This window comes from Drosophila grimshawi, unplaced genomic scaffold, assembly GCF_018153295.1.
Source record: "Drosophila grimshawi isolate 15287-2541.00 unplaced genomic scaffold, ASM1815329v1 contig_311, whole genome shotgun sequence".
NCBI classification, from domain to species: domain Eukaryota; kingdom Metazoa; phylum Arthropoda; class Insecta; order Diptera; family Drosophilidae; genus Drosophila; species Drosophila grimshawi.
The window spans coordinates 28,364,748-28,381,233 of NW_025063098.1; the positions used below are offsets into that span (position 1 = coordinate 28,364,748).

Genomic DNA, 16,486 nt, shown 5'->3' on the forward strand with positions numbered 1-16,486 from the left:
TTAAATAAGCTTTTATGTTTTTTTTTATCATTTATTTATTTGTGTATTTTACCCGCTCTCACAGTTGATTGTTACATATGTTCTCAGTTTTGTAACAGATATATAAAATATCCATATATTTATATTTCATGAACATATTTCGTATCTCTCACATGCCTTTATAGTCATATTTTTTTTTAGAAAAATTGATTTAACGTCTTCACTGTTTCACTTTTTTGCTACCAAAAAGTCTTATCAACTACATCATCGAAATAGGGTTTGCCTCAAAAAATAAACTAACTTGGTTTTTGTTTTGCTCAAACAATTTGTAAAAACACTGCTAAACTCTCAAAAATTTGTGCGCTGTTGCTGTCAACTATAAATAGATAAAAATGGTGTTTCTGTATTTTGAGGGGAGTCTAAAAGGTTTAAATAGTTAGATATCGTCAAAAGTTCGGATTTAATTTGCCTCATGCTACGTTCGCTAAGCTCAGTTAAAAATAAAAAGCTGATTTACTCTACTAAAACAAAAGACTCAACACTATTATCTCTCTGCTAAATAATTCTGTTTGTGTTTGTATGTTTGTGTTTGTGTTTACGCTCTCATTTGTGCATTAGTTTTCTCTCATAAAGCTCTCAGTTCGGTTATATTATTATAATAGGTATTCAAAATTAAAATGTTGCAACTCAGATGAAAAATAAATAAAGTTTCCTAAAGGTTCATGTTTGACCTTATATCAAATAACAAAGATGAAGAAAAGAAAACACTCTCCAAAAGCAAAATTATTGTTCTCATTTGTCTTACGCTGTTGTTGTTGTTGTTTTTGTTATGGCTGTTATTGTTATTGTTATTGTTGCTTTGGTTTCTTTGTGTTCGTCAGTAAGTAACAAGGATGTTAACAATAGTTTTGCTCTCATTTGTGGCTCCTGGGTGTTTCCTTCAATCTCTTTCTCTCTCGCTCTCTATTGTTCGTTCTCTCTCTTTTTCTCTCTATCGCTCTCCAGTTAATTGTCTCCAGACGTTTGCCGTGTTCTCTCCATCTATCATTAAAACAAACTAAATGGCAGGTTTAGTCCTTAAAAGGAGCCAACACCTCAACTCGTCTTCTTCGGCTCCGTTTGAACGTGTCCAGGACTCGAGGCCTGTTCCTGTGCCTGTGCTTGCGCCTGTGCCTCAATTCCGGCCAGCGCAGCCTCCGACATTTTCTTGTACTTGCCAGCCAACTCGGGCATCTCGTACGCAATGGCCAAGTCGAGTTTGGTAATTGGACAGCCCCGGAAATAGGTGCAAGTATCCCTGAGTTTCTTGAACTCGTACAGCGGATTCAAACGGAAGAAGTCGCGATATACTTCGGGATCGGGCAAGTCATAACGCGAGATATTGGTCAGCGTTGAAAGACCCTCATAGATGTGATAGTTCTGCGGATGATCAATGATGTCATCTGCGATGCGCTTCTTGTTGCCAAACAGCGTCTTGTGATTGTAGAACGTGTTCAAATAGCAGTCAACCATCTTGGCATGATTACGCACACGCACCTGCAAATAGATAGAATGGTAATAAAAATAGAATTACTTTTGTAATTACAGCTCTCGACTATGGCTATGCCTGGCCACAGGAAACTTTGAAGTTATGCGAATGAACACGCAAAATTGTATTTCATAGTCAAAGGGTATTTTCCAGCACATCATCAACTTCAAGTTTTGTTAGGTCTGCGTATGGATTATCAATTTGTCAGTTAGGCAGTCAATCAGTCAGTCAGTTAGTGTTTGATATATATTTTGGAACTGAAAGGTTACTCACGGCGAAGCGTCGGGCGCTGGCGATCTTGTGCTCGATACGCTTATCGATGGCTGTGCGAAGATCGCGCAGGAAGGCACGCTCCTGGGCGGCAAGGAGGCGAGCTGGTGCGCCATCCTGATACGGATGCGTCCACAGCGATGTGGTGTACATGAGTGGCGGCTGAGCGGAGGACATCAGTGGCGAGATGTTCCAAATGAGGGCACCCTGGACGCGCAACAGCTCTTCGGGCTTAACAGTGTCCGCCTTGTTCAAAATGATGCGCGTTTGATATTCGCGACCCTTGAGCTGATCGAGGATGGCCTCGGTCTCTGGGCCGACATCCAACTTGGCTGGGTCGTATACCAGAAAGATGATGTCGGCACGATCGATAAACCACTGGCAGGCATCGTTGAAGGGGAAGACGCGAGATACTTGCTTGCGTACCTCGAGTATGCCAGGTATCTCAACGATGTTGACCTGAAAAATACAAAAACCAAATACAAAAATTACAAATTCATTTGGCATATGCACACATCGCATTCAATTTGGCCCATTGTCTTTGGCTATTTTCGAGGCATTTAGTTTCGTTAATAACCAAATACTATAAATGCTGCCTATTTTTCGGGCAATGTGCCAAAAAATAAAAACAGTTTCCCAATCCGTCGAGCTGCCCTGCCAAAAGCTATTTGGGAGACAAGTTAATGCACTTAACAACCAAGTACATATGTATTCAAAAACATATAATACCTTTTCAAGCAGCTTGCTCTTCATTTTTAAGCCACGCAGACGCTCCTCCAAACCCTGGCCAAATTTCTGCAGACCAGCGAATGTATAATCGGCAGCCAGTTGAGTGCCATCCAAAACTTCCGTCTCATTGCCCCACATTAAAATGTTGAAGTAGGCCGGAGATGGTTCAGCTCCTAAAGTCAAACAAACAATTATATCATATTGTTATTAGCATTCTTTCTCTCAAACTTACCGGTTCTCAACGAGTTGGGCGTGTATTCGTTGTCAGTCAAATAGTTGAGAATGGATGATTTACCACCCGACCAGGGACCCATGAATAGAATCAATGGCTTGGAGAAGATCTCGGGATCACTGAAGTGGCGATTGCTCAAGTCACGGTACTTGTACAAAGTCTCCAGTGGCTTGACGGCATTCTCATAGATTTTCTTAATGTCGCGCAAGATAATCTCTGCGACATTATCGGTGGCCTTCTCCCGGGCATTGAACTCCTCGTCTAACTGTAGAAGTTCTGAGATGTGTTGACGACTGCGACGATTCTCTGGGATTGCACCTTCCTGAAAAAAGAGTGTAGACTTTAATGATACCCCTCTATTTGATCTGTAGTGAACCTACCCAGAGCAATTCGTCTTCTGGCATGGTGTCATCGTCGTCATCGTCAGCAGCAACAGCTGTTTCTTGTGGTTCATCCTGAGCCACTTCGATTTCTTTGACTTCCACGGATGCTTCCACTTCTGGCTCAACGGCTTCCTCTTCAGCGGCAACTGGCTCGGGCTCGGGCTCCTCCTCCTTCACTTCTTCCTCTTCTTCCACTTCTGGCTCAGCTTCAACTTCAGCCTCAGCAGTTTCCACCTCCTTGGAAGCTTCCTCTTCAGCGGGGAATTCCTCAGCTGGACTTGCAGGCTCCTCAACTTGTACAACAGGAGCAGCGTCCACCTCACGCTTGCTGCGTTTCTTCACCTCTTCTTCATCAATGTCCACTTCGTGGCTATCATCATGAACATTGGGTATTCCATCACCATCCATGTCGTTATCATGCACATTCAAGATGCCATCGCCGTCCATATCCTCGTCCTTCTCGTTGACCTTGTTATCCCCATCGATGTCATCGTCCAAAGCATTTGGCACACCATCGCCATCGATGTCCATGCTCTGAGGCTCTTCGGAATTGGATAAGCCATCACCATCGACGTCGTGATCTTCATCATTACGGACACCATCGCCATCTATGTCACTGTCCTCTGAAATCATTGAGAATCATAAAAACATTTTAGACTAATAGGATGGTTTTTTTCGACTTTATTTTACTCACCATGGTTAAGGGTACCATCTCCATCAATGTCTTCATCCTCTGCTCATGTTAAGATAGAACATTAAAGAGTGTTGAAAATTCATCAATGATTGACTTACCATGATTGGCTTTGCCATCCCCATCCAAATCTTCGTCCTTCTCATTCGGCAAACCATCGCCATCCAAATCGCTGTCCTCTACAATCGGGAACATGTTACAAGTGAGTTAAATTATTACAATTCATGTTTAATTAATCGAAATAAAATCAACAAATGAAATCATTAGCTTAAAAATGTTTAAAAACAAGAATTTAAGTTAAACAAATTGGGCTTCAAACATTTCTTTAGGGGACTTTGAGCATACCGTGATTTAGAGTACCATCTCCGTCGATATCATCGTCCTCTGCATGAGAGAGTATCCTTGTATTGCTTATATTTATGATATTTTTAATTACTCACCATGATTAGCTTTTCCATCTCCATCCAAGTCCTCGTCTTTTTCGTTAAGCAAACCATCGCCATCCAAATCGCTGTCCTCTGTCCAAATGAAAAATCCCAATCAAATTATAGACATATGCATTTATTTTCCAGCGCTAAAGCGTCACCTTCATTTGGTATTCCATCGCCATCAATGTCATCGTCCTTTTCATTGTGAATACCATCGCCGTCAATGTCGTCGTCATCTTCATTAGGAATACCATCGCCATCGATGTCGTCATCCTCATCGTTGGGTATGCCATCACCATCGATGTCATCGTCCTCCTCATTTGGAATACCATCACCATCGATATCATCGTCCTTCTCATTTGGTATGCCATCGCCATCGATATCGTCGTCATCTTCATTGGGAATGCCATCGCCATCGATGTCGTCGTCCTCATCGTTCGGTATGCCATCACCATCAATATCATCGTCCTTCTCATTTGGTATGCCATCGCCATCGATATCGTCATCCTCATCATTTGGTATGCCATCGCCATCTATGTCGTCGTCCTGATCATCTGGTATGCCATCGCCGTCAATGTCGTTGACGCCTTTCGCGTCCTCTGTGGAATCCACATCAGAAATTTCTACAGTTTCTTTTTCATCATCATTCCCACCATCATCATCATCATCATCGTCATCATCCCTACGAGGCTGATCGGCTTGTACTTCTCCAGAGCCACTCGTGACACCATCTACAGGTACCACTTGATCATATATGCGATCTTATATATACCATTTTTCTTTTTGTGTACAACTTACCGGTTTTTAGTTCATTTATTGCCTTTTCAATGTAGGGTCGACATTCTGATTCGCTTGGTCCGACATCGGCATTGGCAAACCCAACTGGAAGCCATTAGCAAATTAAATGGGTGAATGGGTAAATAATATTTAACATGTCTTTTTATATTTTTTTAATTATTCTTTTTACTTAAAATACTTAGATTTTGATGGCAACAAAAATTATAGTAACTTGGTTTTATTGTATATACAAATGATTTCCTTAAGCTAAAAATATATTCTTATAGAAGGGTATTATTTCTACAATGAACAACATTGAAGTTCTCATTCCTTATCTCCGATTTATCAGCTTTTAAAATATCATTTTTTAGCTGTGCGTGTAAAATGAATTTTGGAAAAGTTTGAAAATCAATTTAAACATTTTTATTTTTGTACAAGTCCTGAAGGTTTAATTTTATTATTTCGTGCTTGATGTTAGCGCCGAGGTCATTTTATCTTTTCAAACTTGACATTATTTATTGTATATACCATTGGACACACACACACACACACGCATAGGCACACACACGTAGGCACACCATGAAATATGTTCGGCAATTTATGAATTTTATTTTTAAAAGATGAAAATTCAAACACACATTTGCTCTGGTCGCTGTTAGATTGTGGCAAATGTGAATGGGCGTGTATATATTCTGTTTTGTTGGTCACTCGCCCACTATATTTTACTTTTCCATCCATACTCGCTGTACTCGCTGTTTAGTGACGTGAGTGCATATATATTATATAAGTAAAATTTACTTTTACATTTAGTGTTCTTTTTTTTCTTCTTTTTGTACTCGCCTTTGAGTGACAGGTGTGGACTTAAGGTCGTTGCTAATTACTTTCTCGATTGCAGACAGCTGCGATTATTCATGTATAACTATAGATATCGAGGCATATGAATAGAAGCTAGATATATATATGTATATAATTGAAGTACAATATGTTTGTTCGATGTGCAATGTAGCTGTCAGCGGGTAATTCTCTTGATTTATTTCCGTGAATTTATTTGCGAGTATGGGAAGCTATTTAAGTTATTTCAAATCTCATTCCTATCCGCATAAACAGCATTATTTATACGGTGTGTTTGAGATGACTGCTTGCATATTGTGTTTATGTTGCTTGCAACCAATCTTATATATACACATTTATATATTGCATAGATAGTTTCTCTGTGATTTGAATTTATTTTCTTTTCTGCAAGCCAAACAAAATCCACAGAGGAATATAAGTTTTACGGGGCTCTGCTCAGAAACAGATACAGGCTACAGCAGGCTACGAATACAGTCTCAGATACAGATACTTGCTCAATACATAAAATAACTTAAGAATTCTAAATTTAAAAATATTACAAACGATGACAAGAAGAGCGACCAAAATCTGCCGAACAAAATTTTGAGAAAAGCAAAAAGCAAAAAACAAAAAGAAAAAACAAAAACAACACCAAGCTGAAGAAAGTGACCAACAAAATTGTGTTTGTCTACGTATTTGTGCAGCTGCCAATGTATTTGTATTATCCAACGAGTCTAGGCCAAAATTTTAAGATAGTATATTCTCAAAGTGTCGTCTCTGACGTTTGAACACACACACACACACACACACACACACACACACATACACAGCCACACGCACACACATACGCACTGAGCTGTGGCAAATATTTTTAAATATATGCTTAGATATATATATATATATATATATATTTTAATTTTTTTTCTCATTTCTCTATTTGTTATAAAAATTGCATAATGCCTTTGCGCTACGTTGAGATATGCGGGAATATTTAAATAGTGTCAACTACTTATATAAAGAGATCCTGGCGACACACTCACCATTATTGGATACGGCGATTAACGTCAGTCCCAGCAGGAACCAAATTGTTAGTCGCCCCATAATAATCAAATCCACAAATTATCCTTGAGTTTTCCCAGTTTGATTTAGCACCTTAGCCACGTCATAAATTCTCCTTTTATTCTTTCGAATTTTTCCCGTAATTATGTATAATTAGGAAAAAATTAATAAATCACTTGCTCTCGTATAATCGCATATATATATATATCCACAATATATGCGCTCGTTTAAATGCACTGCGTATGAAAGGGTAAAAATTTTAAATGCTACAGATTATTTTCTCACATATCAATATATATATATATATATGTATGTACTAAAGCATATGCCGAATTATTAGCTATATACTATGTGCACAACATATATATATAGAAATACTAGAAATATCTAATTAGACCCGTACAAATTTGTTACACTTTTTGTGGGTTTTTAGAATTTTGCACTTGTTCGTATTTTTGTCACTTTGCAGTTCGTTTATTTATTATTAAAATAATTTTTCAAAATTCGCGATAAACTGATTTATAATTCTTTTTTTTTTTGTATTTTTATTTAATTTTATTTATTAATTTTTTTTGCAAGCCCTTATTTGCAAAATTTTAACCAACAATCGTCGGCTGGGTAATCCTTAGTGTCCCTTTCGACGATTGTCAGCTAAATAATTTGCTTATTCTTGGCCCGTCGTCTTCGCACGTTGTGTGCGTTTCGTTTTTTGAATTTTAGCTATATATATATTTTTTCTGGCTATTGGCTAAAAAAGCAAAATAGAACTGTTCAGAAATGTAATGAAAATGTATTATGTGGCGTACACGAGTATACGAGACGATCTCTCCCGGTCCAAAACCAATTCGTAACTCAACATGCATATACCATGAATTTACCTTGTGACCGCGAAAATTATTTCATTTTGATATTTTTGTAGCAAAAAAAAACTTTGTCAAAAGCACTGCGACGAGTAAACCTATCTCTTTTTTTTTTTGCCGATGCTCTCAGAGAGAATGCCCCAGAGAGGGAGCAACCAAATATTTTATTTGGGGAAAATTAAAAAGCCGGAGAAAATTGTGCCGCGTTCTAAATGCTGCAATAAATATAGGTATGTTAAAGATACGGCAGTATTTAGTACAGGACTTTAGTTACTATCGAGATATATGCATTCAATAATTAGCCTCTTATTATTATACTGTAACCATTTTCAGCAGATGTAAATGGAGGTATGAATATTACTTCCACAGAATTATCAAATTAAAAACTATTAAAATAAATACAAAAGCTACGTCAAACAAATATAAGCTGATTAATGATCCTTAAATAACGCAGAGTTCTCTTATTCTCCAAAGAACTTTGTTTGGAATACCCGCGTTTAATTATAGCCAAAGATTTGCTCATTTTAAATATACGCGCAGAAGTGTTGGTTCAAGAGCAACAATAATAGCAAATAAATTTTGTTTCGCCTGGCTGGCATATTTACCCCACAAATATCTTGAGTACTCACAGCATAGACCATATGTAATATTCAACGATTTATTTCGTGTCACAAATGATTAAACTTGATGCAATATCTTACTCTTTGACCGCCCCTCCCCCCTGTGGTGCTCCGCGGACACTCAGTTGTAAAATGTGAAAATATATCTGTGTATATAGCATATTCATGTCGCATTTATCACCGTTCATTAATATGCTTGATTGCACGAACAGCTGTTGTTTGGTCGGTTGCTTGACTGTGTGTCTGTGTGTGTTGTTTATGTGTTGTGTGTGTGGTCGCAGACAAGTGCAACATTATGCTTTACGTCTCCTGAGATTAAATATTTTTATAGAACTGTGACAGGTAACGAACGGCGCTGGGACAATTTTATAAAATGTTGAATGTGCTTTTGGAACTGGCTCAATTGAAAGGTGCTTTCAATTTCATCAAGGCTCTTTACTTCAATCAAAAGAGGATGTTTAATTATTATAAATTCTATTTAGCTGACATTAGAATCATTAAATATAGTTCGATAGAGGTGAAATTCCCGAATCTCAGGCACCATGTTTCTTCTCTGCAGATATGATTGAGCTGGAGGGGTTTTCGCCTGTTGCTTTTGTGCCCCTAAAAGTATGGGACTTTTTTTTAGCTTAATACAGACCAATTGGCAAAAATAATTTCATAAAAGTTTTCCGCTTTTCCAGTGCCTTATTTCAAAGTTGTGTAGTTCCAGTAAGAAGGCAGTATAAACGGGAATCTCAGATACGCCTCGGATTACTCTTGTAGATCGGAGGTAGGCGGATGATGAACGTATGATGATGTGTCTCTCTCTTAAATGGTGAGTCAAGTTTTCATACAAGAACTCATATTTTGAACTATGATTTCCAAAGCAGCTATATGATATAGTGATTCGATCTATCCGGCTCATTAATTGCAAAGTTTTATGTGGATGTATATTTTTATTGTTTTCGTCTGGCGAAAGTAAATGTTATTTGAATTTATGATTTGTCGAAGCTATTAAATTATAAATACTTGAAAGCTAAGACATATCACTCACTCTCACTGAGCACTCTAAAAATAGTTTATTAATAAATAGGTATTAAAATATATCTGTGTGAAAAATGGGTCTAGTGGGTCTCATTATCACGCGCTCTCTTCTTAAGGCGGGTGCAATAATACCGATCATTATTCTCAATCCAATCGCAGACATTCAGAACGGTATGAAAAGCGGTGCCTTCTTTGCACTCAAACTCAACAGGCTTGCCATGCACGCAGCGCAAATACTGGAAGATATAGCAATAGATAGAGTATTTCAAATATGTACACTTTAAGTTTCTTTTTTAGCTTACCTTTCGGCAATCGGGATGCGGCACAAAGTCGCGATTGGTGCAATCAATTTCGCTGGGATCAAATGCAATTCCTGTCGCTGCAGTTGGCTCGGGATCTACAATTGACTCGGGCTCTTCGGTGACCTCGGGAGCAGTTGTTGTTGTCGTCGTGGTCGTTCTTGCAGTTGTTGTCTTCTTTGGCTTTTTTTAATGTAAATTTAAAAAATGACTCACTTTTAAATACACTTAAAATAAGCATTTACTTGCAGAAAAACTGCTTTTAAAATTGTTAAGTATTTTTGAAAATGCAGAAAAGATACACTAACATTATAAATAATAAGAATTCGACTTTTCAGAAATTTGGTTAGTAAATTTATAAAATATTTTTTAAAAAGAACTTTGAGTTTTTTTTAGTGTATCTACTCACCTTTGTAGTGGATCTCTTGGTGGTGCTGCTTGCAGTTGGCAACGGCACTTGCGTTGGTCTTGCCGTTGGTCTTGGCGTTGGTCGTGGCGGCGGTTTCGGTTTACGCGTCGACGTCGTCGGTAGCAGTGGTCCGACGCTGCCCTGCTCGTCGGGATTCGGTGGCGTAGCGGGTGGCTTGGCCCATTCGGGCTGCATATTCGCAAAATGAGCTCATTAGCATTCACTCGCTCAATTGGCACTGTGACAACTTACCCGCGGCGTTGTCTCACGCGTCGGCTCTGGCACCCGGTATTGCCGCATATTGTTGTACAGTATCTGCATTAGGGCATTCTTTGGCCCACACAAACCATGAAAGTCGTCCATGTCAATTGCCCAGGTCATTGCACCCGCGTAGCCCTTCTCCTTGATGAAGTCCATTTTGAGCTGCACCGAGGCCTCGTTCTCGTAGCCCACCCACTGGGTGTCCTTGTAGGTGTAGGGCACCATGCCCTCCTCATCCCACTCGACCGTCCAGCCCTTGGATTTGTCCATCACCTCCGTGCATATCTCATAGTAAGCCAAGAAGCCACTTGCATTCGTATAGGGTCCTGGGGCACCACCACCCGCCTCCTTGTTGATGTACGTGCCCATGTTGTAGTTCTTGTTGGAGCTGCTCAGCGTAAACGTGCGTCCATAGAATGGGACACCCACCACCAACTTGTTGGCAGGACAACCCATCTCCTCCCACAGCGCCAAGCCGTCATTCTAAATGATATGCATACTAATTAGCTTGCCAAGCAACTCGATTATCTCTCATTGTCTCCATCTCTCTCTCTCTCTCTCTCTCTCTCGCTCTCTCTTTGTCTCTCTCCGCTATACACTTACCACATTGAGGCGCTCGTAGGCATACTGATCGTGTTTGCGTTTATATAGCGGACTGTGCACATCTGCGAAGCCAGCCCAGTTGCCGCGCAGGTCATAGGTCATCGCGTGTATGGCATCCAACTGTCTGTAAATCAAATGCAAATTGATAACAACATATTTATAATAATAGTACAAAATTAAATTATTATAATAATACCCGACTGGACACTCTATTTTGAATTCTCTTAATACATGCTTATAAATAGAGTTACTCAAATTCATAACTCACATCAGGTGAGCTTGAAAAGTAAACAGCAATAAAATCTAAATTCATTTCTATATGAGTCAGTTTGCAAATTGAAAGGAGCATGATTACACTTTTATCTAGATGGTTTTGACAGCTTGGAAGACAAAGGTTAGTTCGAAGTCTCTTGAAATTACCTTCGAACTATTTTAACTGCAGTGACTACAATGACAAAAAGTTGATCTGAATTTCTTATTGGCATTTTAAACGTGGCTTTCAATTTAGATAAGTTAAACATTCTACACACTTAATACACATTATAGGGTATATAGATTTTTGTTTACTCACTCGCACAACTCTGGCACATGATAGCCCTCCTGCAGTCTAAACTTGGCCACTGGCACCGCCATCGTGATTTCCCAGCCGCGTCCTTCACGATCAAAAGCGCGACGCAATTCTTGGACAAAGTAGAGGAATTTATCCTTGTCGCCAAAGCTGCCGCCACGATCCGTCGCACCCGGATACTCCCAGTCGAGATCGAAGCCATCGAAGTCGTACTTCTTCATGAACTGCACCACGCTGCGTATGAAACTCTGACGACGTTCGCGCACCGCCGACATTTGCGAATACTTCGAACCACCCTCGGCCCAGCCGCCGACAGCTATTTGCAGCTTGAGATTGGGATGCGTTTCACGCAGCTGCGTGAATTTTCGGAAGCCCTCCTGATTCACATCCAGCTCCTCATCAATAACCAAAACATTCCAGCTCTTGTCATTCAACCCAATGAAGGAGTAAACGAGATGCGTACACAGATCAGCGGGCACATCTTCCAGACCATAGCGTCCAATGCCCGGACGATAAACAGCCCAGTTGCTAAAGTAGCAAACAATCCGTGCAGGCTGCTCCTTGCCCAAGATTAGGCTGGGCAAGGCCAGAAGCAACAACAATGGCAACAGCATGTGATGATTTTGCACTGGGAATATAACAAAGCATTTACAAAACAAACGAATAGCTTACAATTTGTTTATGAAATAAAATTGAAAATATTTTTTGAAAAGTCACAAAAACCATATTTATCTATATATATATATATATATATATATATATATATATACATGTTATATTTATTTTATTTGCTTTTTATTTTGCTGTCAATGAAAAAAGAACCGTGGAATACATTTTTTATTTACAAGCAATTAAAAAGTTCACAAATATAATGTTTTATTATTTATATTGTATCAAAAAAATAGATATATTTTTTAGTGGCACCAATAAATGTGAACAGATTGCTATTTGAGAGAGTTCGTATAGAAATGATAATAAATATGAATTCGAATTGAGTTCTTTCTCTTTTGCAGTAGCTAAAATTGGTGAAAATACGAATTATTTGCGCTCGCTGGAACGGAGCTATTTGGCTTAAAAATTTAAAATAATGCGGCTCCCTAAAAGGTAGTAACAATGTTATGACTTGTTTTTCGAGATCCACGCGACACGCATACATAAATAAATTGTGAGGCATGACGAAAACAAAAGCTTTTTGGATGCACTTGCGACTTTTGTACTTAATTTATTGGGCCTGCTAAGGTTATGTGTCCATAATGCAGCCCCAAAGTCTACAAATGTTTGAGTTCGTTCACCGTTTTGTATTTAACACTTGCTTAATATGCACGGCGAGGCTTACCCATTTCTTAGTGCCTTTAAAAACACAAACGCGGCACTCTCGATGCGATTCAGCGAATTGGAGCTGGATACGAAACCGACTACCGACTACCGACTACCGGCGACCGACGAACGACGACTTGAGGCGACGCTCGTTTGGCGTCAAATGACAGTCAAAGTATCGGACTGAGTTTCTTTTATACAATCTAGTGGGAGGCGTTGTGGTCCGGTTCTTGGAACGCGCCTCTTTGTTCCTGGCCAAGTGCGTGAGACGCGCAGATTTCTTATTGTTGCTGTTGTTAATGTTATTGTTTTTGCTGTTGTTTTGCTTTGGCTTCTGTGCTCAATTCCAGATCTGTCGACTTTCTTTCGTTTTTTATGAGGTTTATTTTCGGTTTTTGTTTTGCATTCGCGTTTTATGTTCCCCTCGTCAAAGTGATATTGTTTATGATCTAGTTAAAACCATGCATAAAAACCCGTTTTAAGTTCAACTCCCGTTGCTCAATCCTGGCATTCGAAAGTTCGTCCAGGCAAAACGGACAAAGGGGTTCGATGGCCTCCCTGCAGCTTCTTAGCCTCTTTGTAAGTAATAAATGGATCAGATAACTTGGCTAAGATAACGTTCTTAATGCAGCTTGGATGTGCACTCCAATAAAAGAGAGTATAATTGAGAAAAACTTACAAAATAAATACGGGATTAAACCAAAAATGTAGAAAGAAAGTGGTCTACAATCAGACAACATTTTTATAAATATATGTATAATTTTAAAGATATTATTATTTCTTTTTGGAATTTATGTAAATAATCTTTTTCATGTGTATTCTATTTTCTTTGCAGGTAATTGCTTACTGATTGAAGATTTTTGTAGTGGAAAGTGAAAAACGTATTTTTTTCGAGTGTAAACTTAAATGCAAAGACTAACTTAATCCCGACCACTGCGAAGGTCAATTAAAAGTGGCTCCTCTGTGGTTGTTGTGGTTGTTGGTGTTGTTGTTGTTGTTGTTGTTGTTACAGGTATTCTTGTTGTTACTGGTAATCTTGTTGGTCCTTTTGTTGCTTTTGTTTTCCTTGTTATTGGTGTTCTTGTTGTTGTTGTTGTTGGTGGTGCTTCGGGCATTGGCTGAGAGTCCGGCTTATTTTCTATAAGCAAGGTAAAACATGTTATCATTTCAACTTTATCAAAAAAAAGCACTTAGGCTCACTTGGAAAGGGAGCCAGTGGTGTGGGCAAATATGTATTATATCTACCGCCACTGGGTCCATAGCCGAAGCCAAATGGGACTGGTGGTCGCGGATGCGGTCGCCAGTTGCCGAAGCCAAAGCCAAAGAAGGGTTGACGATATCTGTCATGGGAATGCCCATCGAAGTATCCATGGGAACGCCTACCAGAATGTCCATGGAAATGAGAATGTGAATCATCGTTCACATCACCATGTCCCCAGTCAGGCTCGTCCAACTCCTCGCTTGAATGTCCATGGGAGTATCCCTGCCAATGATCATCATGATGGCGACGCTGGCGCTTCAGTGCAGCAGCCCTCCGGACTGGCACTGATTCATCGAGCCGTAAATCCGGAGTTATATGACTGCAAGTAGTTAAGGCATTTAGCATTGTCCGCTATACAGCTCTGGACACAAATACAAACGCATTCTCCAAAGTGGGTGCAGCTAGAAGCAGCAATCCCTGCAGGCTTATCACAGCCAGCAGCGTCAACTGTGTGTTTGATGAATGCGAGTGCAGATAGAGAAGTGAGTAATGTACTAGAGTTTATCGGGCAACACACACAAATATATATATAGCACATTGGGAACTTACAATCGTTGTGCTGCCTGCTGCAGACATAATCTTAATATTTATTGTGTTTCCTATCGTTTGAACTAAACTTCACACCTCGACCAGACAATGCCAAGTGAAGTTAAGTTATAACGCGACTCAATGAATTCCGCACAATTAATATAGTCGACTTGGGTTTTTTTTCATTTCAATATGAATCGTTCACTCAGAGTTTGAGTGAATTTAATGCGCATCATCGTCGGACAACAACAATAGGTATAAGCCAATCAGGTTTGATGTAGTTTCAGGTTTTTGTCACATATGTATTATCCATACTTGTTATATACTCAAGTGCAAACATATCCATGTATTCAACTTAATAATTACATTCGTTAACGTATTATTTATTAACTGCTGGAGTAGTATTATAATTTTGGGTTCACTCTCACTGCACTACGACAAATTGTTATTAATACTGTCTACGTACATTTCTACATGATAGAAATCTCAAGAGCAAAAACAAACACCTGTCAAAAATGAATATATTCTTAATTTTCTAATTTATAATTTTTATTTGATTTTAGATGTGTTCGCGTGTTATGCTTTTTCTGCCCCCATGGTCACGATTATGCTAATCGAATAGAAGAATTTGATAACGCTGCTTTTTAGAAAGTTATTGAATGCTCCACATTTCGCATACAGCTTAACTTGACACAACACACTCCTCCAGTCTCCACCCTCCCCTCTGGTCAGATCAGCCCACTTGCTTCAACGCCCACTCACGCAACCTGAGCAGCTTGTGTGCTTCTCATTCTGCTCTGTTTTGCTTAATACCCTGTAATTATCAAATGGATCGAAAAAAGCGGGTGTATTACACTTAGCAAAGGCGGAAGGTATATATATTACAGACAGACAGAAACAACCGAGTTAACCGAGCAATATCAGTCTGTAAGTCGAACTATCTATCAGTTGACATCAGGGCGTCGAACACAACTAGCAGGAAACGTTTATAATCGGATAGAATATTTGAAAAGCCTCGTTGTTCCAGTAGCTGCAATTATCGTGAATTGAAATGCAGTGAAAGAATCGGTTTCAAAGGTCAACTTGCGACAAAAAGCCTATTACCTCCGTGATAAATCAATGACTTTAGCTGATGTCATAATGTAAGTAAATAATAAATGCATCATTCATTTTAAAGCTAATATACTTCCTATTTAAAACACATCAAATATGAAATGTCAAGTGTCAAGATTCAATTCGCTTGAATCTACGTAGACATGTGAGGTATTTGCGACCATTTATATAAAGAGTATCTGTTAGTCGATTACTCGTCGCCTCGAGCACACTCACTTGTTGCTCGATGGGCTTGTCAGTTTTGCGTTGTTCTGTTGTTGCTGTTGTTTTTGTTGTGGTTGTTGTCTTTTCAGTGGCGCACGTCTCAACCAGGCAGCCAGCCAGCCAGCCTTCTGAGTGCTTCATTGTGATTCATGCGAGGCGCTAGGTTTGTCATCGCTGCTCGTCTCTATTTTTAATAGAGCCCACATTGATCTTGAAATTTTGCTGACAATTGACGCAAGCAATTGTGATAACTGCTGACCAGTTGAATAGCCATTGAACAGAGAGACTCTTCCTGTTCCGTTCCGTTCCGCTGGTGCTGGTGCTAACAATAACAAATTCAGTTGTAACCGGGTGCAATAAATAATATTAAAATGCTGGATGGAATTTGAATTTTCAACTATATTCTTTATTGATAACATTTATCTCGTCTTTTCGCAGTTTTTTTTTTTTTATTTTCTCGTGTGTGATTTTTTTTCGTTTAAACATTTTTCATATAATGTCATATGTATA

The 16,486-nt window shown here is 39.1% G+C and overlaps 3 protein-coding genes across 11 annotated transcripts; all 3 read right to left on the minus strand.

The window, feature by feature from the left end:
- Positions 1–5: 5 nt before the first annotated feature.
- LOC6569757 (midasin) lies at positions 6–7,761 on the minus strand. 9 transcript variants are annotated; one of them, XM_032741612.1, is made up of 14 exons: positions 7,714–7,761; positions 6,889–7,143; positions 5,039–5,122; positions 4,894–4,971; positions 4,399–4,839; positions 4,253–4,330; positions 4,158–4,196; positions 3,914–3,991; positions 3,816–3,854; positions 3,119–3,744; positions 2,739–3,060; positions 2,507–2,679; positions 1,781–2,236; positions 6–1,515 (listed from the first exon to the last, which is right to left on the minus strand). In XM_032741612.1, exons 2-14 carry the CDS (start codon positions 6,947–6,949, stop codon positions 1,075–1,077), a joined length of 2,916 nt encoding a protein of 971 aa, XP_032597503.1. In that variant the 5' UTR covers positions 6,950–7,143; positions 7,714–7,761; the 3' UTR covers positions 6–1,074. The 9 variants fall into 9 exon arrangements, with proteins under 9 accessions (XP_032597503.1, XP_001996032.1, XP_032597507.1 ...); XM_001995996.2 differs by having other exon boundaries at positions 7,311–7,760; XM_032741616.1 differs by lacking the exon at positions 4,894–4,971.
- Positions 7,762–9,390: 1,629 nt separating this feature from the next.
- On the minus strand, positions 9,391–12,970 carry LOC6569756 (endochitinase). The gene is made up of 7 exons (XM_032741627.2): positions 12,890–12,970; positions 11,557–12,181; positions 10,986–11,109; positions 10,374–10,865; positions 10,122–10,310; positions 9,716–9,895; positions 9,391–9,649 (listed from the first exon to the last, which is right to left on the minus strand). Exons 1-7 carry the CDS (start codon positions 12,891–12,893, stop codon positions 9,494–9,496), a joined length of 1,770 nt encoding a protein of 589 aa, XP_032597518.1. The 5' UTR covers positions 12,894–12,970; the 3' UTR covers positions 9,391–9,493.
- A 504-nt stretch (positions 12,971–13,474) lies between these two features.
- On the minus strand, positions 13,475–14,785 carry LOC116806001. The gene is made up of 4 exons (XM_032741629.1): positions 14,681–14,785; positions 14,511–14,578; positions 14,071–14,450; positions 13,475–14,008 (listed from the first exon to the last, which is right to left on the minus strand). The coding sequence occupies exons 1-4, from the start codon at positions 14,705–14,707 to the stop codon at positions 13,791–13,793; spliced, it is 693 nt and encodes a 230-aa protein (XP_032597520.1). The 5' UTR covers positions 14,708–14,785; the 3' UTR covers positions 13,475–13,790.
- Positions 14,786–16,486: the final 1,701 nt, after the last annotated feature.

Excerpts from the sequence above, each read along its gene's own strand:
- LOC6569757 (XM_032741611.1), bottom strand. The coding sequence starts at position 6,949 with ATGGGGCGACTAACAATTTGGTTCCTGCTGGGACTGACGTTAATCGCC. Across the intron at positions 3,992-4,157 it reads AGATGGTACTCTAAATCACG|AGGACAGCGATTTGGATGGC; the intron begins GTATGCTCAAAG and ends TCCCGATTGTAG. Across the intron at positions 3,855-3,913 it reads GGATGGCAAAGCCAATCATG|AGGATGAAGACATTGATGGA; the intron begins GTAAGTCAATCA and ends TAACATGAGCAG.
- LOC6569756 (XM_032741627.2), bottom strand. Across the intron at positions 9,896-10,121 it reads CCAAGAGATCCACTACAAAG|CCAAAGAAGACAACAACTGC; the intron begins GTGAGTAGATAC and ends CATTAAAAAAAG. Across the intron at positions 9,650-9,715 it reads CGCATCCCGATTGCCGAAAG|TATTTGCGCTGCGTGCATGG; the intron begins GTAAGCTAAAAA and ends TATATCTTCCAG.
- LOC116806001 (XM_032741629.1), bottom strand. The coding sequence starts at position 14,707 with ATGTCTGCAGCAGGCAGCACAACGATT. Across the intron at positions 14,579-14,680 it reads CAGCAGGCAGCACAACGATT|TTGACGCTGCTGGCTGTGAT; the intron begins GTAAGTTCCCAA and ends TCAAACACACAG. Across the intron at positions 14,009-14,070 it reads ACCACTGGCTCCCTTTCCAA|AAAATAAGCCGGACTCTCAG; the intron begins GTGAGCCTAAGT and ends CCTTGCTTATAG.